This window comes from Corvus hawaiiensis, chromosome 14 (assembly GCF_020740725.1).
Source record: "Corvus hawaiiensis isolate bCorHaw1 chromosome 14, bCorHaw1.pri.cur, whole genome shotgun sequence".
Lineage (NCBI taxonomy): Eukaryota > Metazoa > Chordata > Aves > Passeriformes > Corvidae > Corvus > Corvus hawaiiensis.
In genome coordinates this window covers 21700716-21726939 of record NC_063226.1, presented here as the reverse complement: position 1 = coordinate 21726939, position 26224 = coordinate 21700716, and the positions used below count along the sequence as shown (strand labels likewise).

The 26224-nt window shown below is 50.0% G+C and overlaps 1 protein-coding gene across 14 annotated transcripts in view; it reads left to right on the top strand.

Annotated features, from left to right (window-relative positions):
• Positions 1-25148, top strand: part of ARHGEF9 (Cdc42 guanine nucleotide exchange factor 9) — a 201460-nt gene extending 176312 nt beyond the window's left edge. For 9 of the 14 annotated variants that reach the window (XM_048318849.1, XM_048318862.1, XM_048318858.1 and 6 more), the window contains 4 exons: positions 4689-4932; positions 5594-5662; positions 15820-15979; positions 24542-25148. In XM_048318849.1, the coding sequence (XP_048174806.1) occupies positions 4689-4932; positions 5594-5662; positions 15820-15979; positions 24542-24644 (576 nt within the window). In that variant the 3' untranslated portion in view covers positions 24645-25148. Of the gene's footprint in view, positions 1-4688; positions 4933-5593; positions 5663-14515; positions 14588-15819; positions 16426-18400; positions 19745-24541 lie in introns of those variants that run through there. The other 5 variants (XR_007206783.1, XM_048318850.1, XM_048318853.1 and 2 more) reach the window with 5 other exon arrangements.
• The last annotated feature ends 1076 nt before the right edge of the window (positions 25149-26224 follow it).

The window sequence follows — 26224 nt, the reverse complement described above, 5'->3', positions numbered from 1 at the left end:
CTGGGGCAGAAAAGAAGTTAGAGATTAAAACTAGAGAGCAGGAGAAGCAGTCCTGAAGACCAGGAGGAGTCAGAGAGCCGCTGAACAGAGTGATTTCCAGGTGCACTCCTTCCTGCAGGTGTCTGTGTCCACTACAGCAGGAGCACAATTCGTTGTGACAGGGAGCCCATCCCAGCTTCCAGGTTTTCCCATAAAGCTCAGCCTTGCTTTCCTTATGATGGTCACAAAGACTTTTTTCCTTCCAAGTGCAGTTACATAAAGTCACCTTCCCCCTTCCAAGAAGGGACAGTGATGGGGGGTGGGAGCAGAGGGGGTGGCCCAGGCAGGTCCCAAGGCAGGGCCAGCCCCGAGCGTGGCTGCAAACCCCAGCACAGCACCCGGGGAGCAGAGCTGTGTGGGGGGCTTATGTAACGTGTCAGAACTTGGCTTTGTGCTCCCATCAAACCCCTTTTTTAGGCTTCATCTTTTCCTTGTGAATCCTTAGTACAGATTACGTGAACAGACTGCAGAGCATTATTCGGAAGAGCTTAATTAACCTCAGCGAGGGGAAGAAAAGGAAATCATAGAAGCTGTAGGGTAAAAAAAGATCATATTTAGACAAATAAGTGCAAATGACCCAGATGCATCAATTTCCTTTAGAGCCAGGCAAGGCAGGCTGGATGCTGTGCAGAGGCTGCAGGTCTGTGCCGCTGCTGCTCCGCTGCCGTCCCGCTCCCACACCGCCCCAGGTCCCTGCTCATCCTACCTGCTCCCATCCCTGCTCCATCTGTCACCTCCCCTTAGACACCACCCAGCTGCAGCGCTGGGAAGGACCCCAGGAGATCAGCTATTCCCTTTGCAGGATTAAGCATACTCGGATCATCTCTGATGGATGTTTGTCTAACCTTCTTTTGAAAATCCCCCAGGAATGCCGTCCCAAGACTTCCCTGTTTTGTCTGTTCTAGGGTTTAACTACTCTTCTAGATAGAAACATTTTTTCCCCAAGATTCTAATCCTGTTCCCCTTTGTGGTAAATTAAGCCAAGGCACAATCAAAATGGGGAATAATTGGTCACCAGCCTCCTTAGAAGAGGAGCAGCTTTCACATACTGGAATACCAACAGCACATTCCTTTTTAGTCATGGCCTTTCTAGATTAAGCAGCTCCATTTCTTTGGCCTTTCCCCACTGATAAGGTTTTGAGATACTTTTTTTGGGTTTTTATTTTTATATTTTCTTGCTCTTGCCTGATTTAACTACAAGAAATAATCTCGTGTGACATTCAGAACTGGCCAGTGCAAAGCAGCCGATGGTCACCCTGGCTGAGCCACGGGCAGGATAATAAACAGTTCCACATGAACTGAGCCAGCATGTGAACAAAGCTGTATCCTAGAGGTTGATAATTTCTTCCTAATTCTCTCATTTATCCCTGGGATAACCAGGAGCAGGAGCAGCAGCTGCCATTCCTGTCCCCCACAAAGCCAGAGCTCCTCTCAGCAGCGTGGCTGCTTCCGTAGCAGACAGATCTCCATTTTTGTGCACGGATCTGCTTTGTCCTCCTGCCATGCTGTACTTACACCAGGCTGGTGGAACAAGCCATTTGCCTCCTCAGCCTCACAGCTGCTTTCCTTTATCTCATGTTTGCTTTGACTCCACTGGGAGAAAAGCTAGAACTGTGCTGGACAAAGCGAGGATCAACAGGTTCATGTCTGAGCACTGCTGCTGCACCTGGCAGAGAGCACACAAGCAGCATCTCTTCTGTGTGCTCTCTCAATTTCTATCCTCTTGTCCACGTGCATAAAAAGCTCCTTAAAACAAGGGTTTGGCCTTGTTTGCTGTCTCTCCTGTAGGCCAGATGAATACCTGCATTTTATTGAGCTCAATTACAGTTCCAGGCATTTGAAGAGGGCCATGCTTCGCTAAGGAGCTAAGTGGTGTCTGTTATTCTTTAAAAGCTGTATAAAATATCCACGGATCAAATAATTATTATGCTTCCCATATTATGGGTGTTAAAATTGAGTCAGTTGGGAAATAATATCCATTCACTGCGTGTTGGCAAGAAGAACAGAGAATGATAATAGGAAATGCTGAGCCCATTAGAAGTAAAATTATCCAGTTACAGTTGTTAATCTGCTCTGTGGACTGAACTTTCTGGAACCAGGTGTGGACGAAGTCCTCCATGTCCAGGCATGTGCTACCCATGAGGTGTTTGTGTGCTCTGCCACTCTGTGGGGAATAAAGGGTCTCTTAGAAATTCAGGGTACCAGTGTAGAGTTCGTGGCCAACAGTGGTCCTTCCTTTGAAGGAAAGCATTGGGAGAAAAGATGATGCATTTCTTCTAGAGCCATTGTGGAATTTCCTTCTCCAGATGGCAGTGAAGTGGCAGACAGGAGCTTTGTGCTGTTGTCTTTCCCTTGCTCAGCTCAAGGCCAAACTGCAACGTTTCCTCCTCTGCAGCTGAGCTGCTGCTTCCTCACTCCTGCATTTCACCAGCAGTAACCTGTGGGGCTGTTTGATCTCCAGAGGCACTTGCAGGATTCCATTATGTCCTCGCTGCTCCTTCAGTCACTCCTGGGCAATGCCTTTATCTTCACATCCAATACTCAGCAGCTCAGGACCCTCAGAGCCTGGCCGGAGACAGCGGCAGCTTCTGCTGCATCCCAGGAGGGCAAATGTGTGGAGCAGCTCAGTCAGGCACGTCCAAACCCATGGATTGTCCTCTGGAAGCACAAGGCTGGTAAGGCATTCACTTGGCAGTCGCTATTAAAAATAGCTCATAGTGTTTTCTGAATCAAAATCGGAGAGATAAGAGGGGGAAAATGTATTTAGTGTGTGTGAGGAAAGAGGCAGTGCACAGAGCCTGGGATTTTCAGAGCTTGTGATTATTGATTCTTGTAGTACCTTTATGAACAAATCACTCCACAATCATGAAAATTGCCTGGAAAAGTCCATTGGATCCATCCTCACGGGCCCATGGTCTGATGGGGTTGGTTCTGGAAGTTCTCAGCAGCAGTGGGACGGGGAATGGCTGCTGTGCAGCTGATTTAAGGAGCACATCTTCGTCCCTGTGAGATTCGGTATCAGATTTTTTTGAGAACGTGGTGGAGATAAATGTTCTCTCTGAGAACAAGCCCCAGACTCCCATTAAACACCGTGTGTGGTATCGAGCTGATTGATCAGGCTCCGCGTGGCTCTTGCAGCCTTTCCACAGCACCGAGGGAAAGAAGCAATTTCCTAAGTTAGGACGAAACTGAAAAGATTTTCTGTTGCCTATTCAGCCTGAAATACCTTTTTCTTGTGTTTTGGACAGCATCACTATTTCAAGCCTACACCAGAGGAAGGTTTTTGTATGAGGTATTTGCTAATGGAGTTTCCCCCACCCACCCAGAGCATTCTAGATGAAGGAGTCAGGATTTAAAGCCTGTGAGCTTCTGGCCAGTCTTGTGCTAGTTCATACTGTGTGGCAGATCCATGAGCAAGTTTGCTAAATCATTATGATGTAGAGTTTATTTTCCAAGATTAATTTGTTTAAAATAATACCTACTGCTTATCTTGAAAAAGCCTCACTGCTAAATATTATTTCAATAAATAAGTGCTGTACCTTGCCTTCATTTTTCCTCTTAAATGAATCCTGTGACATAGCATTTATCTTTAGGGCACTCTGAAAAATCCAAAGGTATTTAGATTAAATTGATTTAATATACCTAAATACTGCTTTTGAGAGTGGTTAGAGGAAGGAAATCTTGGTTGTGTGTTGCTGAATTTGGTTTTTGATCTATTGAATCACTTTGTGTGGCCATGACTAGAGAATTAAAATTGTTTTCTGATGATCATCTTGTGTTACCTGAGATAACAGGCACAGAGATGTGGGGCCAGTGGGGAATTTACTTTTCCCTTCCCAACGCAGAGAAATGAGCTGTTGCTGAACAACAGGGAATAACCAGCTGAGAAGGGAGATGAGCATGAACAGGTTTGGTTGAAAAGGTTATAAATATCAAGGAGAGAAAAAGAAAAACAAGCTGGATCAAGAGGTTAAATCCCGGGTGGAATGAGACAGAGGTAGGTCAGGGGTGCTTTGAGCTGAGAATCAGGGTGGTTTCTCACCAGTGAGCTGTGTGTGAGTGGGACAAGGGGCAGAGACCAGTCCCTCCTGGGTGTGGGAATGTGTGTGGAAAACAGAGCTGCACTGGGCATTCTGTGCTGCCACACCAGTGGTGGCTCCAGACTGGGGCTGGTGCCCAGCCTGCTCAGCCTCACAGGGATCCCTCAGGCCAGCAGCCTGTGCCTTGCAGTTCTCACCCTGTGGAGCAGAACCTCCCATGTGGAAATGCTGGAACACGTCACCTGCTCCGAGACATTTCTTCGTGCCTACAAACTGAATTTTGCAGCTCAAGGGTGTGTGTTTCGTTCCTCTCTGCCCATGGTCTGCCCTGTTTGGCCAGCAGGAGAGGTGTTCACAGCAGGCAGGGCTGGAAGGATCTGACCAGGTTTCACCATCACTTCTTTGTTCCCCTCAGCTCTCCCAGGAATTGAAGGATCTGACCAGGTTTCACCATCCCTTCTTTGTTCCCCTCAGCTCTCCCAGGAATTGAAGGATCTGACCAGGTTTCACCATCCCTTCTTTCTTTTCCTCAGCTCTCCCAGGAATTCCCTGCTGAGCTCAGGCTCCATAAGGTCTCACCATGAACCCTGTCTCCTTTTCCCTCTGTAGGATCTGATCCGAAGGGATATCCTGTATTACAAAGGACGCATAGACATGGATAAATATGAAGTGGTGGATATAGAAGATGGGAGAGATGATGACTTCAATGTCAGCATGAAGAATGCCTTCAAACTGCATAACAAGGAGACTGAGGAAATGCACTTATTCTTTGCCAAGAAACTGGAGGAGAAGTTACGATGGCTTAGAGCTTTCAGAGAAGAAAGGAAGATGGTAAAAGAAGATGAAAAGATAGGTGAGGAATGTGGAAATGAATCTGAAAGGAGGTTGTTGGTAGTGTTTAATTTAGCCCCAATGGGTGGAGGAGCCCACATTTTCTTTGTGGTAGAATTACAGTTCAACCCTGGTGAAATGGCCCTGGTTGCTCTGCTGGTCACAAATAGGTCTCTTTCCAGCTCAGTTACTGGTTTTTTTTGGCCCTCAATAAACAAATTCTGCCCATAGCTTCAAGCCTGGACCTCCGTGGGTGTGTGGGAGAGGGAAGTGTTTGGCCATCTGCCCTCAGGGTCTCCTGGCTGCATCTTCCTGCTCAGGTTAAGGATGTCTCATGCAGAGGGGAGGCAGCAAAGTCAGTGTCAGCCCTTCCCTTGCACCAGCCCTCAAATTGACTGTGACCAGCGTCAGTCCAGGCTCAGTTTGCTGCTCAGCTCTAAAGCCCTGGGCATATTTATGACGCTGCATAAATAAAAATGGGTCTAATCTTACTTTTCATCCAGCCTCTGCACAAGTGAGATTAGAAAGAAGCCAAGGAGGAGTTGCTTTCCGGTAGAATCCCTGCCCACACACCCCCAGAGCATTCTGTGTTTGCAAACAGAGCAGAGCATCCCCCTCCCCAAAGGGAAACGAGGCTTTGTGAGCAACCTTCTGAATTGTGTTTGCCGTGTTCCCTTTTCCAGGCTTTGAAATTTCTGAGAATCAAAAGCGGCAAGCGGCAATGACAGTAAAGAAAGTCAGTAAGCAAAAAGGTAACCGGCAACACGCTCTGTGCCTGGTGATGTGAGGGTGGAGCGGGCTGGGCTGAATCCTGCTGGGTTAGGATCCAGCGTCCCCTCAACTTCCCCCTCCCTTCTCTTTTTATATCAAATACCGTTTGTGCTTTGTATCCTTTCTTAATGTATCTGTGGGCCAAATTAATCTCTGGTCGAAGGTGGTTGAAAGCCAGTGGAACTGCACCAGAGATGAATTTGATCTCGTGTCTCCAGTCTGATGTCCAGAAGCTGTCCCTGGGGGCAGAAATCTATCTATCTCAGTTGTTTATCTCAGGCTGAAATGGGAGTGAGTGCGGAGGTGTGTAGAGGTTCTGCTAATTCCCAAAGTCTCCCATTAGAGGAAAAAAAAAAAAAAAAAAAAAAAAAAAAAAAAAAAAAAAAATTGCTAAAATGCTGGAACTGGGGAGGGAGTACCCCTTTCCTGCTGCTGGAAAGGGACACTCTTGTTTCCTGGGGCTGCCTGTAATTTTTTAAAGACAGCACAGTAGCATCAACTCTAGGAAATAAAGTATTTTAGTCAAGACGTTGTACCTCTGGAATGTCAGATTCATTTCCCTGGCCAGGCAGGCTGCAGCCAGCTGATCAATGCCATGCCTGGTGTTAGGCAGAGTCTCCACCGGCCAAACCAGCGGTAATTCTCTCTCGCAATAACTCTTGCAGCTACAGGTTTGGAAATACTCAACACAGAGGGAAGGTCAGAGAGGTCATTTCTCAAGTTCTCCAAAGCTTCACACAGTCATGGATGTACTGATTTGTTACCAAAGTTCCATAGCACAAGTAGGCCTACAAGTGGGTTTTGAGAGAGCTCCTCAAGGCTTGGCTCAGGTCAGGTGCAGGCAGGTTGGTCCCCGCTCTGTGCAGGTGTTTTGGGGGGGGGTTTTGCAGAAGTTGAAGGAGCTCTTTGCTTTCTGCCTCACCTGTGTGTTGTCTACTGGCTTTGCTGGTCCAGGAGTGGTTTGCCAGGCCAGCTGTGAACTCCTTGGTTTGCTGTGTCTCTCCATTGTCATCAGTCTTCTCCTCTCTACTGACTTCTTCCGTTGTCTCCTAAGATGTTCTCTAAAAACTCTCCTGGCCAGATGTCCTAAGCTCAGAGTGTGCACACCCAAAGCAGGCCCAGGTGTCTCACACTGTCCCTGTGCCCCTGCCACAGCCCCTCAGCACCTGCATGTCTGTCCCTCAGCACGGGAGCATCCACAGGGCTTGTGGCGACTGCACAATGAGAGAGCCTGACTTGCATGACTGCCGTGACAAAGCCAGCTTAAATTATTGCTAGCTGTTCCGTTAATTCTATTATTAATTAATATAGGTATTAATTAATAATTGTACTGTTCAGCCAGTGAGTGACACGGTTCAGAGGTGCCTGAGCATGCCTGCCAGTATCCCCACGTAAATCACTGGACTTGCATCCTGACAAATACAATCTGCCTGACAGGACTTATGTCTTACACAGCAATTGCTCTCTGTCTGCTCTCTTTGTCTTTCTCTCTCTTTCTCTCTGAGATGAAAAAGGAGGGGTTGTTATCTTGGGCTTCTTGGACTATGAAATTCATTAGCTCCTAAAACAGCAGTCAGCATTTCTTTGGTGAAGAATGAGCTTAGGCTGTGGCACTGGCAGTTCTTTTTACGGGATTAAGTCCTCGAGCCAGACAGAAGTTCAGTCACCCCCCAGCACCGAGTTAAGCACAGCCTGGTTGGTTTTAGGACGTGAAATCTGAGAAACAACAAATAGGGTCATGAAAACGGTAGCTCTGTGTGCTTTGCCGTATGCTGTGGTGACCATAGCCCAGTCTCAGGTTGATTAAATTAAGTATTGACACTGAAAACTCTTAGTTTTGTTACTCTGTGGTTTGTCTTGTGCCCAAGACCCAACGAGAGGTGCGAGGCTGCCGGAGCAGGGAGCTACTGGCGCTGCTCAGAAGAGGGAGGTAGGAGGAAACTCCTGAGAGCTGGCTTTTAGTGACTGATTTTTTTAATCTTGCCGTATGCATTTTACAGATATTGACAACATTTCATTTTGCCAAGACCTTGGCAGACACTTGGGGCTGCAGGTGTGCCCGTGCCAGCGGCTGCTGCTGCCTCTGCCCTCCCACAGCACCAGAGGAGCGCTGGAAAGGGCTTGGAGCTGCTTTTGAAGCATCAGTTATACCTGAAAAGCAGGGAAGCCCTTCAGAAGGAGGACCAGGTCACTGTATTCGATAGGAGTATTTATTTATTTAAATGCAGGCTTTGCAGGATGGTCTCAGTGGCTGCAGCAGGCCTTGACAGCTCAGCTGCTCAAGGTGCTGCCAGCCCGGCTCCCATGTCACAGAATGCCTATTACAGACTTGTTCCTAGATTATCTCACTTGTTCCCTCCACCTCTTAAATGGGAAGCCATGGTAATTCCCCTGTCACAGAACACTTAAGGAAGAGAGAAAAGCCGTGAAGGAGGTGAAATGGAAAATGCAATCAACTTTGTTAGAGGTGAAGCAGAAAAACATTTTTCAAATAGTATAAAGTGCTGCTTATTTCATGCACTGTTGTACCACACCTCCCAGAAGTATTGCTCTGGAGGTGGCTGGCATGTGTTTGAAAAGGAGGCATTTAAACCTCTGCTGGCTGCAGCAGGAGAGGGAGAGAGCAGCTGAGAGCAGCAGAGGAAACCTTAAAACTCTGCTTTTTAAACTAGCAGGACCTTTATCCAGGTGATTAAGTGAGACCACGCTCTGAGTGTTCTGAGGAGTGCTTGCTCCCCAGCTGAGGGTCCCGTGTGGGGCAGCAGCCCCCTCCTGGCTCTCAGCAATGTGTGCAGGGCCAGGCTCCCTGCCACACCCAGTTAATGATGTCCAGTGTCCCAGGATTTGCACTCCTTTTTTGGATTGGGCAAAACGTAATGATAGTGGACCAGGTGCCTTAAGACAGCACTAAACCAATTTTTGGCCTTCTTTAAGTCCATTAGACATCCAGCAGTGCTGGCTCTGGGCCCCACTGACAGAGGGAAAAGGGCTGCTTGCTGCTGGTTGCCCTTTGCATGGGTTGGTCAAGATTTTGCCTCTTGGCCGCTGCCCTTTGGCTTCCTCCAGTGTCCGTGTGGGAACTGGGAATGGAATTCAGTCTGGTGTCTCCTAGGAGGAGTGAAATAACAAGAGAAATTTGTTTGTCTTGACTTAGAAAAACAACAGAAACCTTTCCCTGCAGCCCTTTGCAGGCAGGAGAGCAGGTTCTGTGCAGAGCCCGGGTCCCACGGCGGGACAGGGCAGCGCGAGGGTGGCACTGGCCTCTTCTGACCGTGCTGGTCACTGACTAAAGGCGTGGAAACTGCTCTAAAGTTGCCTTGAAAACAGATCCCTTGTGGATCTCCAGTCCATCCTTAACGTAGACAAAGGTTAATCCAGGGTCATTTTTCCATTTCTAAGCATTTGAAAACAGAAGGCTCGTGGCGTGCCTCTCTGCATGAGGGGCCTCTGTTCCCTGGCCACTCGTGATCCCCCCTGCAAGGATTGGTGTTTGCAGCCTGAAGGAACACTCAGTTACCTCTCTCATCCCCAGCTCTGTCCATATCTGGCCCCTTGCAGGACAGCCTGTCCACAGAAGGGATATTTGTTCATATTCCTAGCAGCTGCCAGCCAGTGGTGCCAGGGAATTAGAGGTCCTTCCAGGAAGGAGACTCCATTCTTGCAGCACCATTTCCTACTTTTGGAAAGGGAAATGTCTGTTCACATTTAAAGAAGGGATCTTAGTGTGAGCTGGGGGTGTTCCCCACCCCAGGAGACTCCCACACTGTATGTGGCTCCTCTCCGTGCCCTGTGCAAGCTTGCCCCCAGGAGATGCCTGAGCCCTGCCAAGTTTTTAGGATGAGGGAAGCAGAGATTCAGCCGGCATCACCTGAGGAAGATGCGATCACTAAACCTGCCCGTGAACACTCAGCCGTGCAAACCCAGCAGGGGTTAAATCATCAGCCAGCACGAGCTGCCTTGGCCTGTCACCAAACACCCTCTGAATCACTGGATTTTCCTGTTAATTTATTCCTTTCTGATCACTTGAGCTCACAGCCAACTATGTCATAAAAACCCTGACCCAGACATGCAACAGCTTCTCTGGCTTCCCCCACTTCTGCACTTGAGGCTCTCCCAGCACCTCAGCCCGGCAGAGCTGGGCAGGACAGGGCTGACCAGGGGTGCTCGGTCCCTCCCGTGGTTCTCCCGGCTGTTTAATCCTCTTTTATTGCATCTTCTTTGCTGACAAGATTGACGTGGCCCTGCCGTGTTTCCCCAGCTATTCACACGTGTAGGCACAGCCTCGGGGGATTGCAGGAGCCTGAGCAACCACAGCCCAACTGCTTCAAAACAAAGAGGGGCATTTGCATTTTCGGATAATCAGGGTCACTTCCCTTTTTTTCACAGCGCAGGAGGTGGAAGGATGGAGCTGATCGTGTTGTCCGTGGTATTTCCCCACAGATTCAGGGCAAGCACAGAGTTTACCCCATTTCTTGTAAAATCCAGACCCTTACCAGCGCTTCGTGCTGTGGGTCCACGAGCACCATCGCACTGATGGCATCAGGAATCCAGCTGGAGTCCTCAGGATCCTCCAGGAACCAGTCAGATCTACGTGCTAAGGCAAAGCAGGAATAAATTCTTACCTCTGAGGATGGTAGTGGTGAGATTTGCTGAGCAAATCCCCCAGGGCAGTTTTTTGGTGAGATGTTAATGCCCCTCGTGGGAAGAGCCAGGGTGTTGACATCGATGATGTGTTGAGATTCCCACTGAAATAAGTTTGTGAGCCCAGATACTCCTACACCTTGAGTTTGGTGAGGGGGTTTAGGTCAGACTTCATTCCAGGGCTGAACTGGTCCCTTCCCATCAGTGAAACCCACGGAGTGATCTGTGCTCAGCCTGCAGGATGCTGGAGGAGAGGGAGGCTCTACAAGCACAGGATGGCAGGAGTTAGTTTTCACCTGGCTCTGATGGATAAAGCCCCAGTATCATTTATTCCATCTTGCCTCGATTAGCTTTTCTTATCACACGAGGAATCATTATCTTAATGTCTGGTCTAATGACATCAGGCTGCGGTAGCAGACTTGATAAATAGACTCCAGAGGCTCGGGTTAGCTCAGTGTGTGTAGGTAGATGTTGTGGTTGTCTGGGGAACATCAGGACATGAGATGATTGTTTCCTCCTGCATTTCTCAAGCTGCAGCCGGCCCTCTCCCTCCTAAACAGAGAAGGGAGGCTCGTGGTTAGAAAAGGGAGCTCAGGCATGTTCTCCTCACTGGTACCAGTGAAATCCCTTGGTGTGTAAAGAGCCATGGCTGAGGCACCACTGAAATTCCTCTGGAGCTGGGCAAATATGGCAAAGTGAGAGCTGGGTGATTCAGCAGGGAGGTGTAAAGCGAGGAAATCCAGCTGGTCAGGCCTGCCTTGGGAGGCAGAGGGTTCCTGTTCTCAGCTCCATCCTCACCTCGGGGACAACCAACTCCGGACACATTGTCCTTTGCCAACCCTACACATGAGCCAGGGAGTCGTGGGGTGGTGCTTTGAGATCCTCTGTTGAAATGTGCTGAAGAGGGCAAAGGGCTGGACCCACCCAGCCAGTTCTGCTCATTTCCTTACCTTAAACTTGTTGCCATGACAGGAGTAATTAACCATACAACAATTAGTGCTCTGGAGGCGTGTCCCTGGCTTCCCCACGTGTGGGGGTTACGGTATTCAGGAGGAAACTGAATTTGTGGGGGTTTTGAGCATTTTCTAAAAGATGCAAGTCGGCTGAGCTGCTATTGAGCTCTGAGGGAGCTGGAAGGTTCCTTAGGCAGCACTGCTCCCTTTCCTCGGCCAGGGCAGAACTGCCAGCAGCGCTGGCGATGTCATTGTCCCCTCCCCAGCTCTGGCTAATGAGCAGCGTGAACCCTGGACAGCAGCGTGGGGGGAAAAAACCTGGGAAGTAGCTCCTGATCAAAGGATAAGCTAAAATCTCCTAGGTGGAGGATGGAGTAAACAGCTTGTAAGGCAAGTTTCCATGGTTATGTGGAGGAGATGTGCGTGTTCTCCGTGTCTGTGTCGTGTGAGCCCGGGGAGGGGCAGTGTCCTGCTGGATGATCCGTCTGCACGTGTCCCTGTGGATTGCCTGTGAGTTACCAGCATGCTCCCAAACCTTCACGTGCTGCTGAAATCGTGTTGTCACCTCAAAGAGAAGAGACACTTTGGGAAAAAAAAAAAAAAAACAACCAAAAACCCCCAAAAAATAAAATCCCAGCCTAGAAGGGGAAAATGAGACAGTTTCAAATCTTTTTTAATTGTTTCCTTCTGAGCTGAGAAATCCAAAAGGCTCCAAGTGACGTTGCCTGGTGCTATAAAAAGACATGATTTCAAGTGACAGCGCAGCATCTCTCACCAGTTTTGTCTAGCCAAATTATGAATCTGGGAATTTTCTTGTTCTCCTCGTGAGCAGCTCTCCCAGCCCCGCCCTGTGAGCGATGCGATCCTCTGTGCAGCTGCAGCCGCGCTGCAGAAGGAAGCACGAACCAGCAGAAGGAGCTCCAGCTCTGCCCATGGGGTGGAGTTGGCTGCTGTGCCTGGAAATCGTTCCTTATCCATCGATTCTTCCCTTTGTGCTTTGAATTCCGCTCGCCACGCAGCCCAAAATTGCCTTGGAAAAGAGCTGTGCTCATTTCTTTCTGGTGAATTGCAGTGGAGTTATGGCTTTGCATATTAAAAAAAAAATATCCCTCAAGAGACAATTTTGCACGATGGCCCCAAGTTCTGATGAGGGAACAAACCACTTCAGAGCAGAACAGAAAAATACCTGCCTGCCAGACTTCTCCCAGAATTGCTCTTTCTCAGGATTTGAAGATGTGCAGATTAGGTGAATCTTCCCCTCCCAGCCCCCACTTTCTGTGTTCCAGAACATTTTGATATGTCCAAAAAAAAAATGGAAAAGTCTTTCTTGGGGCACCTCAAGCTATGGCAAAGTGCTGTCTCACAGTTCCACAAGGAAATGCATTCTGGAGTTACCAGAGCACAGAGGTTTTATCTGCATGTCCCACACACGGCGATGGTGCATGTCCTTGACATCCACAGGTTTGATGTTCAGGCCATTGGATAAATGAGAGAAATACGAAACCTTCAGCTGCTTGTGCAGATAGAACCAGCCAGGAGCTTTTGGCATTCATCCAGCCCAGATGTTGATGCCAGTAGCCCAGATGTTGATGCCAGTAGCCCAGATCCACGGGGCCACACGTACAACTATGGGAAGAGCTGCTCTGCTGAGGGAAGGGGCAGGGTGTGCATGGGGGTGTTTCAGGCAAGGACAGACATTTTTCAGGAGTTTTGGGAAAGAACTAAATGGAGTTTGGCAGTGATCTGGCCAGGGGAGTCTGCCCTTTTCCCTTTTGGAGAAGACAGACTGTGGATTCCATTCCTTGCAGTGTAACTCCATCACTGTCAGTGGATATCAGCCAGACTGTCCTTCCTCTATTTCTTCACCTTTCCAAGTGCACAACATTTTGCTGATCCAGGAGGTTTCCTGGCATTTTGTATCATCATTAAAATACATTAGCTCACCCTCCTCAAATTGGTTTAGAGGCAGTAAAGAGCTCAGCCCAGCAAGGCCGGGTGCTCTGCAGCCACAGGATGCCAAAGCCATGGGGCTAAAGCAAGGTGGCTTTAAGGTCTCACAAAGCTAAGAACCATTTCTGTGTCCCCCCCAGCAGCAGCTTTAGATTCACAGCTCTCCTGTTGTAGAACATGAGTAATTTTGGTCACAAGGGACTGTTTGCCTTTGAGGTAATTCCTGGTCAGTCTGAGAGCCAAAGCAGATTTATTTCCCAACTCTAGCCATGTAAGGGACCTGTACCAGATCCTCACCTTCCCACAGATCCTAAAATCCCTCACCAGTCTCTGCTGGGAAAATCAGCCGAGGGCTGGTGGCCTCCAGGAGAAGGTTGGCACTCCTGTGTGGGCTCAGGGCTGGAGTTTGCCCTCCAGAGCAGCCTCTCCAGTTGGTGTCACTGGCCACGTGTTGGCCTGCCTGGAGCAGGGCAGCTCGGAGCAGGACAGTGCCAGGAGAAGGGATGGGAGAGGTGGGCAGAGAGGAGCTCAGTGCCCTGCCCTTGTGGGTTTCAGTCACACAGTGACTGAAATTCAAACTGTTCCTTGGAGTTCTGTGCCAACGAGGGTGGTGCAGACGTTGTGTCACGTTTCCTACAGCCACCCCTGCCCAGGTGTGACCCCAGCACAGCTCTGGGGCTGCCCTGGGCTCTGCAGGTGGGAGACAGGAGCTTGGGAACACGGAGTAGAGAACTCATTGATGAGTAGCTATTCCAGCATGCAGGTACAGATCATCCAGAACATCCAGAACATCTCCAGGTCGATCTTTCCAAATAAGTTTGAAATGCTAACCATGAAGAATTCATTAAAAGTTAATGAGTGTGAATTGCAGAGCGGTTTTTGCCCACTGTAAGGAATGATCTTGGTTATTCTCTACAGTGGACAGAGAGCTGCACAAAATACAGTAAAGAAGGAGAAATCAGTTAGAATTACTCAAGACATCTCCATTTGGTCTGAAACTTTTGAGGATTTTCACCCCTGATTGGTAAATTCTGTAGCAAGGAGAAGCGAATCAATTCTCTTCCCTAAAGACACGCCTTAGTTTGTACCCAGAAGAGGCCCTGCCTGCCAAAGCTGTGTGGTGAGCTCTGTGGGTGCCCTCGTGAGGCTTTCCCTGTGTGTCAGTGCCCGTCGTGTGCCGCCGTCCGTGCCCGGCCAGCGCTGGTGTGTCTGTGTGTGGTAGGAGCCGCATTGCTGTGCACACCTTGCTCTGGTACCTGGGTGCTAATCACCGTATTTTGCCTTCTCCAGCACCTTCCCAGCCGAGGATCTCAAAGTGTTTTACAAACATTAATTAATTTAGCTTCACAACCCTCCTGTGAGGTAGGTGGGGGATGCCATCCCGCTGTCCAGATGAGGACACTGAGCTGCTCGGGGACAGTGGCCTCGCTGCTGCGGTTAAAACCCGGGGAGGCGATGGCCCCGAGCCGGCCCTCGCGAAGCCTCGCCCGTCCCGCGGCCCCGCAGAAGGAAGAGCAGTTCTGCATGATCCAGAGATGGCCAGAGCTTACAGCAAGCTGCTCCACAGCCCTGCTCCTCTCTCCTTCCTGCAGTCGTGGTTTCCAGCCGGCCCCGCTGCCCTGAGGCTGAAGGAGGGGTTGTCCCTCGTCAGCGGCGTTGCGGGGAAGGACATCCAGACTGTGTCACTGTGCCCTGTAGGCCACGCTTTGGTGGTGACACACATCCCTTCTGTTCCACTTCAGTCACCCAGAGCCACCCTTTCCACACCATTCTTTACAACAGGTTGCTGAAGCCCCCTCGTTCCATGGGAAAGCTGTAAGGGCAGCATCCCCTCTCCCCGTTCCTGCACAGGAGCTGTGGCTCACCTGTGTGGGAATTAAACACCTCAACCCTAAAAGTGTAGCCTTGCCAGTCCATCCATTGCTGCCAGTTTGGATCGAGCAGAATCAGCCTTTTCTGCGTTGCGTGCAGCCGTTTTGGGCTGAAGCCAGACTGGTGAATTGAGAACAAACCCTATGGAAAAGTCCTAAAGAATGAGTTGCCCTCGGTGTAGGCTCATCCCTGCAGGGTAGGGCTTCTTCCACAGCAGCTCTGCTCCGTTCCGTGCGGGAATCGGAGCGGGGCCGTGCTCGGGGTCGTGCTCGGGGCTGGTCAGCGGGGCATGTTGGGGCAGGGCTTTGTCCAGGGATAGCTGGGAGGGAGGGTGAGCAGGAGCCCGGAGCAGGAGATGTTAAATTGGAGCGGGCGAGCGGTGCGGTCGTCGGCCTCGGTGCGGGCAGGGCCTGGCCCGGCTCTCCTTGCTCACACAGGACTTTTCCATGAGGGCGGGCAGAACTCTGCCCAACAAAAGTAATGGATCCTGTCCCAGTCTTGGAGCCTTGGTGTAGGGAGGCAGCCTCGGAGCCGAGAGGTCAGGCAGGCGCCGCGTTCCTGGAGATTGGCCAGCCCTGGCACGTCCTGGCCTGTGGGACCCGGTTATGAAGCGATAAGAAGCGATAAGAAGCGATAAGAAGCGGTAGCATGACGAAGAACGACTATTGACCCAATTTCTCTTTGACTGATCTGTTTCTTTTTCCCCCCAATCATCGATGCAGGTGTGAGCTACTCCAAGTCGGTTCCTCCAGCCTACCCACCACCCCAGGATCCATTAAATCAGGGACAATACATGGTGACAGATGGCATATCCCAGTCCCAGGTCTTCGAGTTCACCGAACCCAGACGCAGCCAGGCACCATTCTGGCAAAACTTCAGCAGGTTAACACCATTCAAAAAATAATACCTAGAGAGATGGAGAATTTTAACTTAAAAGAACTAAAATTTAAAAATAAAAATAAATAAAATTATATTTATAGATGGACCTTTTTTCGGAGAAGCACTGTTGCAACTAAATATATATACATATATATATGTATACACACATTTTAAAAATAATAATATATATACATATATGTATATATATAGAAGGACCAAAAACTTTTTTTGTTGTTTTTGGGAAGTAATCTGCTACTAGATACTAGGAAGCACCAATGATTTCTAACCATGTGACCTGTTTTATTTTATTTTACTCCATTGGTTGGACATCTCTTCTTTTGGTTTTTTTTTCCTGTTTTCCTTCATTCCCATCCGAGTCGTCATTGGCATCCCAGAATGCTTTCTCGCTTGTGTGACTCCGCCATGGAAGTTCCTCATGGACTACATTGGTGTATATTTTCTTTGATTTTATTTATGGGGGGGGGGGGGGGGTGTTGTTTGTTTTTTGGAGTGCTGGGAGGTCTCTGCTCCCTCTCCCTCCCTCTCTGTCCCTCCCTTGGCTGTCCCCGAGTCCCCACCCTGGGAAGGGCCCGGCCCTGTCCCCGTCCTGCATCCCCTGGTCTGACTCGTGCCTGTCTGGATGTGCTCCCTGTGCTCCCGCTCCGCTGCGCAGTATTTCTCTGGCTTTAACTGTTCTCTCGTGGGCAGGTGAAACCCAGCAGAAGGGCAAGCAGCTATTTAGGAAGTGAGAGATGGGTTTTCCTCAGTTCATTTTTTGCATTTTTTTTAAGCACTTGTCTTTTTCTCAATTCAGGGTGATTTGTTCACACTCCGAGTAAGACTGAGAAAAGAGAATCAGGGGCTTTTCTTCTTTTTGCTTCGTTTTTGTGGGCTTATCTTTGATTTGTTTTCTTTTCAAGCTGAGACACTTGAAAAGCCCACTCCTATCTTTGTTTTCCGTGCAAAGATAAAAGCTTAAAAACCCATGGCTTCATGCCTCCATTGCAGAGAGGAAAATTGGCTCCGAGGCTCCGACAAGCGGCCAGTTTTCTGTCTTCAGGAACTAAGGTCCCATCCTTTGGCCACGCTCAGCCTGCACAGCACCACCCTAACGAAGCCCTAATTGCCATTTGCAGGAGCAGTGACCCCAAAAGTGAGGCCCAGAAGTGGCTGCACTCGGTGCCCGCCCCACGCTGGGTCCCCCCGAGCGCTGCCCCGTTAGCAGAAGGATCCTCGCCCCGGTCCCTGGGAGTGCTCACCTGAGGTTGAACCCCGAGCTGCAGAGGAGCTGAGAGCTGCCCTCCTTGCAGGGAGCTGTGGGTATTGCTGGGCAGTGTGGCCGTGGTTCTGTGCCCCAGTCCCAGCTGGTGCTGGGTCCTGGCAGCCCCCGTGGCTCCCAGCGGGGTCAGCGCAGTGGGTCTGCAGGGATGGATCAGCCCAACCCTCCAGGTGTCTCTTTCTCTCTCTTTTTCTCCCTCTGGAGATTCACAGCTCTATTTTTAAAGACACTTCCTACAATTTCAGCCTTGAGTACATTTGTTTGCAAGTGCAGGAGCTTATGGTTAAGCTTGTAAAACAACCATTGTCAGGAGGAGGATTTTTGTTTTTTCCTAGGGCAAATGAGACTGTTTAACCAGATTTAGAAGATGAACTTGAAATCTTTGCAGAGCTATTCTGCAAGCTCCCTTGAAAATGTGGGATGAAGTGATTGATCATGGTATTTGTCATTTTCTTTGCAATCTGATACACCACATAAGCACCCCAGGACAAAGAGTGTGGAGATTTTTTTTTTTTTTTTTTTTTGCCCCTAAGAAATCCAAGTGAATGGGAGGAGCAGAGAGTGTGATTTCATTGTTTCCATGGAGCCTGTTTTATTTCAGGGCATATTGCAAGGGTGGCATTATTTTTATTTAAATCCAAAAAGAATCTCTCTTATACTTTTGAATAATCTAGAAACTATCAATAACCAGCAAAGCCAGATTAGTGTTTTGGAGAGGAGGAGTGGCCCCTCTGTGACAGGCAGCAGCCAAACACCAGGAGTCCCAAATAGGAAGCAACCCAATTTTATATCAGAAATTATTTTTATGCTCTTTTGTATCTTTGCATTTTTATGGCCAGATTTTAATATGGGATACATAGCAAATACTGTTTTGTTTCTTTAACAGAATGGGTGTTTAAAGTAGTGCATGAGATGGGTTCTCGTCAGTTAACTGGAATGTTTTACTCTTTCTGAATGGCTGGAGAGAGGCAGAGAGAGAGAGAGAGAGAGAAAGAGAGAGAGATTCCAAAATGTTGTCAACATGATGAAAATTTCACTTACTCCTTTTGCCTTTTTAATTGCTTAGGGAAAAAAAAAAAAAAAAACAACCAACCAAGTAACAAGCACATTAGTTAAGCCTGTTCATTTACTGTTTTGTGCCTCAGAGAGTGAGAATGAGACATCCATAATTTTTATGAGAAGATGCTTCCTAAATATTCAGCACTAGGAAAAAAGAAACACCACCGCCACACCATTATTTGCATCATAAATCAAGATCTGACAAGGCCACTTGTTGGACTCGCAGCTTCTTTGTTAAGTGGGAAGCCCACCCGGGGCAGCGCCGCTCGTGCTGGCGCTGGCACAGCGGCCGCAGGGACGAGGGGCTTGGCTCTCAGGCCTTCAAGAAAGCTCTTCCCCTCCATAAATTGCCAAGGTGCTGCAGGAGATGGAGCATTGGCACAAAGAAGAACCAGCACTGGGTCCCACTTGAGCACCTGCTGGGGCTTTGCCAGCAGGGAGCAGGGCTGGAGCGTGTGTGTGACAGCGCTGGGAGCAGCGCGGATGCAGATGGGGGTGACTTGACTGAGCATCTGATACAGACTTTTCATTCCAATGCCAGACAGGAGGAACCCACTTCCCATTCCATATGCAGAAACAAGAGAGTTGTAACAAACTTACATGTTTACGGTATTTCTCTGGCTGAATCTATATATATATATATATATATAAAAATAAAAAGAAACCCTCTTCCCTAGGTAAATGACATGCATTACCCTTAACCTAGACACTAGAACAGAGGATCTAAATTCAAGACTTTCGCCTCCCCACCCTCTCCAAAAAGTCAAACAAGAACCAACCTAGGTGCATCTAACAGTTGTAAATAGAAAATACTACATAGAGAAATATATTTGAAATTTGTTTCAGTTTCTGGATGGGCACCAGCCGTCCATTGCAATGTTATTGATAGTACACTGTGGTGCTTTGGGTTTCTGGTTTTGTTCTCTTTATGCTCTGTCATCTTTTCATTGCAGCTACATTTCAGGGAACATGTATATTTAGTAGCTATTGTAAGTTCTGCATGGCATCACCAAGCTTATTTTTCCTTAAGAAGAAAAGAAGAGTCTGTAGGAGCTTAAAGGCACTATGACGACAGGGACTTGTAGCAGAGAATTAAAAAAAAAAAAAAAAAAAAAAAAAAAAAAAGAGGTTTTTAAAATTCTAGTTTGAAGCCAAATACTGATATTTTAGTGCTTTTGGGGTTTTAACAGTAAGAGCAAAAAAAAAAAAAAAAAAAAAAGAAAAAAAAAAGAAAAAAAGGATTTTGGTAACCCAGCTGATCCGCACTTGCCAGTTTTATTATTTTGTTTATATTGGACTGTTTGACCCTGTCAAACAAGTGTCAAAGTTGTGTGTATAAAACAAAAAAAAAAGTGTTTAAAAAAGTGTTGTAAAGACACTGAGCCTTATGAAAATATTTATGGAATTAAATAAAAAGAAGTGAAAAGGCATCTGAAGGCATTTTAAATCATTTTCCTCAGAGCGGGGTCACCCTTCTCCCAAGGCTGAGCACGAGGCGCTGGGGTGGGGCTCCAGTGGACACCGAGACACTCGTGTGCCACCAAAAAGTAGGATTGTCCTGGAAAAATCCCCCCTGCCCTGGCTTTGTGCCCTCCCTGTGACCTGAGCGAATTGACTGATGACAGAACCCCTGGCAGGGGCTGCTCCGAGTGGAGCTCGGATCAAACACGGGTTTAAATCCTCTCTGTCCCTGCACTTTCCCGGCTCCCGCCCCATGGCAGGACAGCCGGAATCTCCGGACAGACATCCCCGGTGTGCTGTGAGCAGCCTCAGGAGCAGTTCGGAGCCTGTGGAATAGAGCAGGGGTGGGTTTTGAGGGGAGGGAGCCCGGCCACACCCGGCTCTGCTGCAGAGGGTCCTGCCCTGGGACAGGGAACGGGAACATTATCCCTGGAAAGCCAGGTGCTCTCTCCAGCATCCCAGTGGCATTTCCCAGGTAAGGCAGTTGAGTATTTCTAGATAGCCTAAAACCGCAGATTATAACCAGGAGAACGGGGTTGGGAGCGGTGCTTGTTGTCCCACAGGCACAGGAAATAATCCCAGCCAGATTGCTCCTTGTTCAGGGAGGGCTTCCCTCTCTTCCCTCTCTCCCGGGGTCCCTGTCGGGGTGAGGGGTGACCAGGGTGCTGTCACACGGCCCACACAGGTGAGGGAACCAGTCAGACAGGGCGGTGAAAAGCTACAAACGCCAAGGAGCTCTGCTCTGAGGGAATGAGAGAGAGGAGAGAGGCAAAGCTCCGGAGCTGGAGCAGGTTCAGGAGCAGACTCGCCCAGCCCTCGAACATCACAGCTTCACATTTGCCTCCTGCTTCAGCAACGCCCCCAGCCGAGCTTTTTTCTCTTGCTTGCATTGCTTGCAGTGGAGAGGACGCTGGGGCTGTGCTGGGGTTCGCTCTCCAAGCGATGCTGTTCCCTCAGGGTGTACCTGGAGTCCCTCGGGAGGAGGGCACAGCAGGGACAGCACACCCAAAATGCAGCTCCGCATCAACCCTCCCCTTGGAGAGCTCCTCTCCTCCCACACCACTGTCTGTGCAGGCCAGCAGAGTTCTTTGCCAGCGTTTTGCACTCTCCAGGTTTGCAGCTGTGGGGAAGGACGGGGAGAGCCGGGAGCGCAGGATCCGAGGGGCGATGCACCCGAACCAGCCCCGGCACGGAGGGGTGGCCAAGGAACCCCGGCAGCCGCATCTGCTCTGGGAGCAGAGCACCACCAGGGCTTCCTCGGCTTTCGCTGAGCCCCTCCCTGCCCTGCAGCCTGCTCCCAGCCCGGCTTGCTTCTGCCGCAGTGGGAAGAGCCCTCCATGGCCGGGAATGCCACTGCCGCCTGTAGCTGATGGCCAACTTGTGTCTTCGTGTGATTGGTTTGGTTTTAGCTTTTCCAGCCACCCGGCATTCAGCTAATGTGAACCTTGCTTGCATAAAACAAAAACCAAAACCAAAGAAACCCATTTCAAATCCCCTTCTCTGGTGGGGAGGTTTGGGCTGTATTCCAGGGTGACAGCCCCAGGTGTGTCCAGGCCTCACCTGGAGGACAGGAATGTTGTGTAGAGCTGGAAACATCCATGGGCAGAGTGGGCTCTGGCTGCTCTTGGAGTGAGTGATGTGTTTATGACGTGGCAGGAGTGTTTGTGAAGGGTTCTGTGCACCAAATCCATCTCTGGGTTATCCCCATGGATATCTGTGGTATTATGGACGAGTGTGGGCTTTTTAAGGAATGAGACTTTCAGTCTGACTGCTGGTGCAGGGATTCCACATCCCAATCCACCCCGAACAATCCATTTTCTTGTTATTCTGTAGCTGAGGCGCAGCACCGGGTTCTGCACTAAGTGCAGCAGCGGAGCAGCATCCCAAAGCATGTAATGCACCCTCTGTGCTGGTTTATAAGGAACAACTGGAATTGCGTGTGCTGGGGAGGTGAAATGGGAATAACTGGCATTTTGAGAGTGTTTCCAAGCCCTGTCCACTGAGGGTTCCACAGTCAGTTGCTAAGGAAGGACAGGAGCTGTTGAACTGCAAATAGAATCCCCAAACCTGCAGGTACAAGTTGTAAAACTGGCTTTATTTGTCTGCACCTCGTACCTTTGCTGCAGGAAAGAGATACAAGGTATTTCTGAAATGCTTTTAATGTTCACATCCTTTTTTCTTCCAGCTCTCTCCAGGCAAAATCCATCCTGGTGAAGATTTGCACCTTCTCCTGTCAGAGCCACAGGAGTCTGTCACCTCCTGGAGGTTTGACAGATCTCTGTGCTCAGCCCTTTCCACAGGCTGGAAATTGCTCAAAAGCTTTCCCTGTTTCAAGAGCCCCCCAGGGCACATCCCCAAATTTCCCTCCAGCCCCTCACGGTCCAAAACCAGGGTGGCCTATGTGTTGTCTGAGAGACATGCAGCACTTTCCTCTTCCCCTGCCACCAACAAAACAGGACCAAGAGAGGGAACACTGGGGAGGATTTAATTTTCATTCAGGAGAGCGTGTTAAGAGTGCAGCCCTTGCAGGAACATGTGTCACAAAGAAATCATCGGTGCTGCCAGCAGTGTCTGGGCTGGGCCATCCTGGCAGGCGTGACACTGCTGGCTGCCACAGCTCCCAGCTGGGGAGGAGCTGGGAATGGCACTCTGGGGGGAGAGGAGGGCTGGACACAGAGCTGGGACACACACGGGGATGGACACAGAGCTGGGACACACACGGGGATGGACACAGCTCCTGGACACACACGGGGATGGACACAGAGCTGGGACACACACGGGGATGGACACAGCTCCTGGACACACACGGGGATGGACACAGAGCTGAGACACACACGGGGATGGACACAGAGCTGGGACACACACAGGGCTGGACACAGCTCCTGGACACACACGGGGATGGACACAGAGCTGGGACACACACAGGGCTGGACACAGCTCCTGGACACACACGGGGATGGACACAGAGCTGGGACACACACATGGCTGGACACAGCTCCTGGACACACACGGGGATGGACACAGAGCTGGGGACACACACGGGGATGGACACAGAGCTGGGACACACACATGGCTGGACACAGCTCCTGGACACACACGGGGATGGACACAGAGCTGGGACACACACAGAGCTGGACACAGCTCCTGGACACACACGGGGATGGACACAGAGCTGGGGACACACACGGGGATGGACACACAGCTGGGACACACACGGGGATGGACACAGAGCTGGGGACACACACGGGGATGGACACACAGCTGGGACACACACGGGGATGGACACAGAGCTGGGACACACACAGGGCTGGACACAGCTCCTGGACACACACAGGGCTGGACACAAGCAGCTCTTGTTCACACACACAGCTCTGCACACACAGAGAACCCTTTAACACAGGCGCTTTCTTGCCCTGTTGCTAGAAGGGCACAGACCCCTAACACACACCCAGAGCCTGTCTGGCCTTTATTCCTGTTTCACAAAAATGGGACACATTTTTGCCAGGATTTGAGTTTTCCACAACAAACCCTGGCACTACATTCACTCAAAAATAACCTCTGAGAATCAGCTCCAAGACGCTCGGTGCTGCCTTCTGGCCAGCCCTGGAAGCCAGTGGAGTTAACTTCAGAAGAGGAGTTTCGTTCTCTGTTTTTCATCTGGAGAAGCAATTACAGGATCTATTGGTGTACTTGCTTCTCTTCTTAGTTCACCTTTCCAAAAGCTGTACAGCTTTTATTCAGTAAATCCTCAGAGGGTGTGGATGTGCATTCAAGCCCTGCAGAGTCACAGGCAATCAGAAAGCAGCTGGACCTTTCCCACAGCGTCGTTTGCCCTGGGTGGAAACGGTTTAGGACTTCAGAAGGGCCTCGTCCTAAAGACAGCAGTCTTAAAGTCTGGTTTTATATAGGCTGGGTTGATACCCTGAGCCCTGCAGAAATGTGAGAGGAGCAGCAGGTTTGAACAAATAAGTCATTTACAGGAGTGGAGTCACTGCTGCTGTGTCACAAAGTCCTCTGTCACTGCTGTTCCTGCAGCCTGGGGAGACCTGGCCTCTCCAGATGAATGGGCTGGGCAGAGCTCTGCTAAGCTGCACTGCCCAGGCTGGTTTAATATCAATTTGATGCTGGCTGACCTGGACATCTGATAGCTTTTCCTCCATCAGTCACTCCTGGCAGGGAGGTTTGAGTCTGAGGAATGGTAGCATGTCTTAAAGTGGAATTGCTTTCCACACGTTTGAGCCATCACACAAGTCCTCTGTGCTCTGGAAGCTGGTTAAAGCAAAGTGCCATTTGCCTTGGTTTAGCTCCTCAGCAGCCAAACTGTGCTTCTTCTGTGCCGAAAAAGAGCAGCCTGTGCTGAAAAGAGCTGCCATCAAAGCTCAGGTGGCAGGAAAGTGGGTGCTTTTTACAGAGCCCTAAATCAGCAAAGGACAAGACAAGCAAATTGCACTGATAGTGCAGTTGTCAAAATCTCTGTCACTCGCTGCCTTATCTGTCCTCAAACACATTGTTCGTATTTTGTGATTTATTGTAGTTCATTTGTGATTTATTTTTTGGCCCTGTTGTGTTGATGTCCAGGGTATCTGTGGCCAGTGGTGCCATTACCGGGGTGGGGCTGTGTGGACAGGGAACAGGGAGGGTTTTTCCCTGATCCCACTAAGGGGAGCTGTCACCACCTGCCTTAACCAAGCCTTATCCCGCAGGCTGCTTTTTCAGGGAATACGTGACCAACGCTCTGCTTTCCTCAAAGTCTCACTCCCCCACAGATCCAGGGCAGCACGAGAGGAGTCCCTGGCCAGCCCTGCTGCTGCGGTGGTTTCGTGCAATTCAGAGGAAATCCCGACTCTTTGGACCAGAAAAGGAGAATAGGAGCACATACAATAAATACCCGTAGCTGTGCTGGGAGCCCAGAGGGGGCCGTGGCCTCTGGTTCTGCCCCCAGCAGGGATTGTCCCCGTTCCCCAAGGACTGAGCAGGCTCCCCACAGCCCCACCGTGCCTGGTCCTGCTGGATGTGCTGCTGGAGGCACCTGCTGCTGCCTGGGGACAGGTGACTGTGACGGGGATGCTGAGGGGCTGTGGCACTCCAGGTTTGTGGCACTCCAGGTTTGTACCCCCTGGCAGCCCCTCCCTGGCTGGCATTCCGTGGCTGTGGAACTCACAGCCCGCTGGTCAGGTGGGGCAGAAGGAAACGGATGAAGAGGAGCAAGAAGTGTTGGATGGCCCCAGGCCTGACGTGTCCCGCTGGCGTTCCTGGTGTCCCACTGGTGTTCCTGGTGTCCTACTGGTGTTCCTGGTGCTGCCAGGGGCCCTGGCCGTGTTTCTCCTGTCCCAATGCACCATTAAACAAGTTTGATTTTGCTGCCTGCTTACAGCTGAGTGGTTTCGGCCTCCAAAGGGCTCCATTAAAGACATCCCTGGCTGTGTGGGGTCCCAGGTGGGTTTGTGCTGGAGCAGGGGGGGAACAACACTTCCCTGGCAAAGGGAAATGGGCGCTTGGATTCTCCCGGCCGCTCCTTGCACCTGGGACACGCTGACTGCTGATTTCCAGCACAGGGGAAGCCAGCCTGGCAAGCTGAGGTGGCAGGGGTTGAGTTCCTGTCATCTCCTGTGGGGTGGAGAAGAAATCAGAGCCCGTTGCCAAGAGGCAGCTCCACCACAGCCCACGTTCACCCCCAGTGTTCATTCCCCACACAAACCCATCGGGAATGAGGGATGGAAGCAGGGTTAGTGGGGATGGCTGACACTTAGGGAATAGCCAGTGCCCAAAAATCCAGAGGTAACAGCCCTGAGAGGCAGAAAACCTGCTCAGCACTGGGTTTCATCCTGACTCTGTAATTCTCCTGGCTGTTCACAAAAAGGCACATTAGTGATGGGTAAAGGCGGGTAAAGGCCACACTCATTCTGCAGCAAACGCAAACAAAAGCTGATCCAAACTGCTGTAGAAATGCCAGTCTGAATTCCACCCACCCATCCCAGTTATAATTCCTCTACCATTCCCAGGAGAAATTCCAAGAGGGCAGCAGGAAAAGGGCACTGCCTTCAGTGCCAGGATTATTTATCCCTGCCCGGAACCATCAGGAGCTGCTGGTAACACCAGGGGTTTATCACTTGGATCTGCCAGGTGTGCAGAGAAAACACCAGAAATGCTGTGCTGGGCTCCCGTGTGCCAGTGCAAACAGATGGTTTCCATAGATAACCATGCCTGGGAGTGCTCCTATCCAAAGCTTGCAGAGGGGACCCTTCAGGTGGAACTGAGTGTGGAGAAGCTGCCAGCAAAGCCAAGAGCAGCTCTGTCCAGCCTTTTTGGCTTCTGAGGTGCTGAGAAGTGAGAAGCTGGGTCGGGGTTTGTTCCTGCTGGACACCCACAGATTCCCAGTTTTAATCATGGTGTTGTTGGCTACTCCCCCTTTATCCTCACTTCTCCAGAGTCAGTCAAGGTTTTACTCT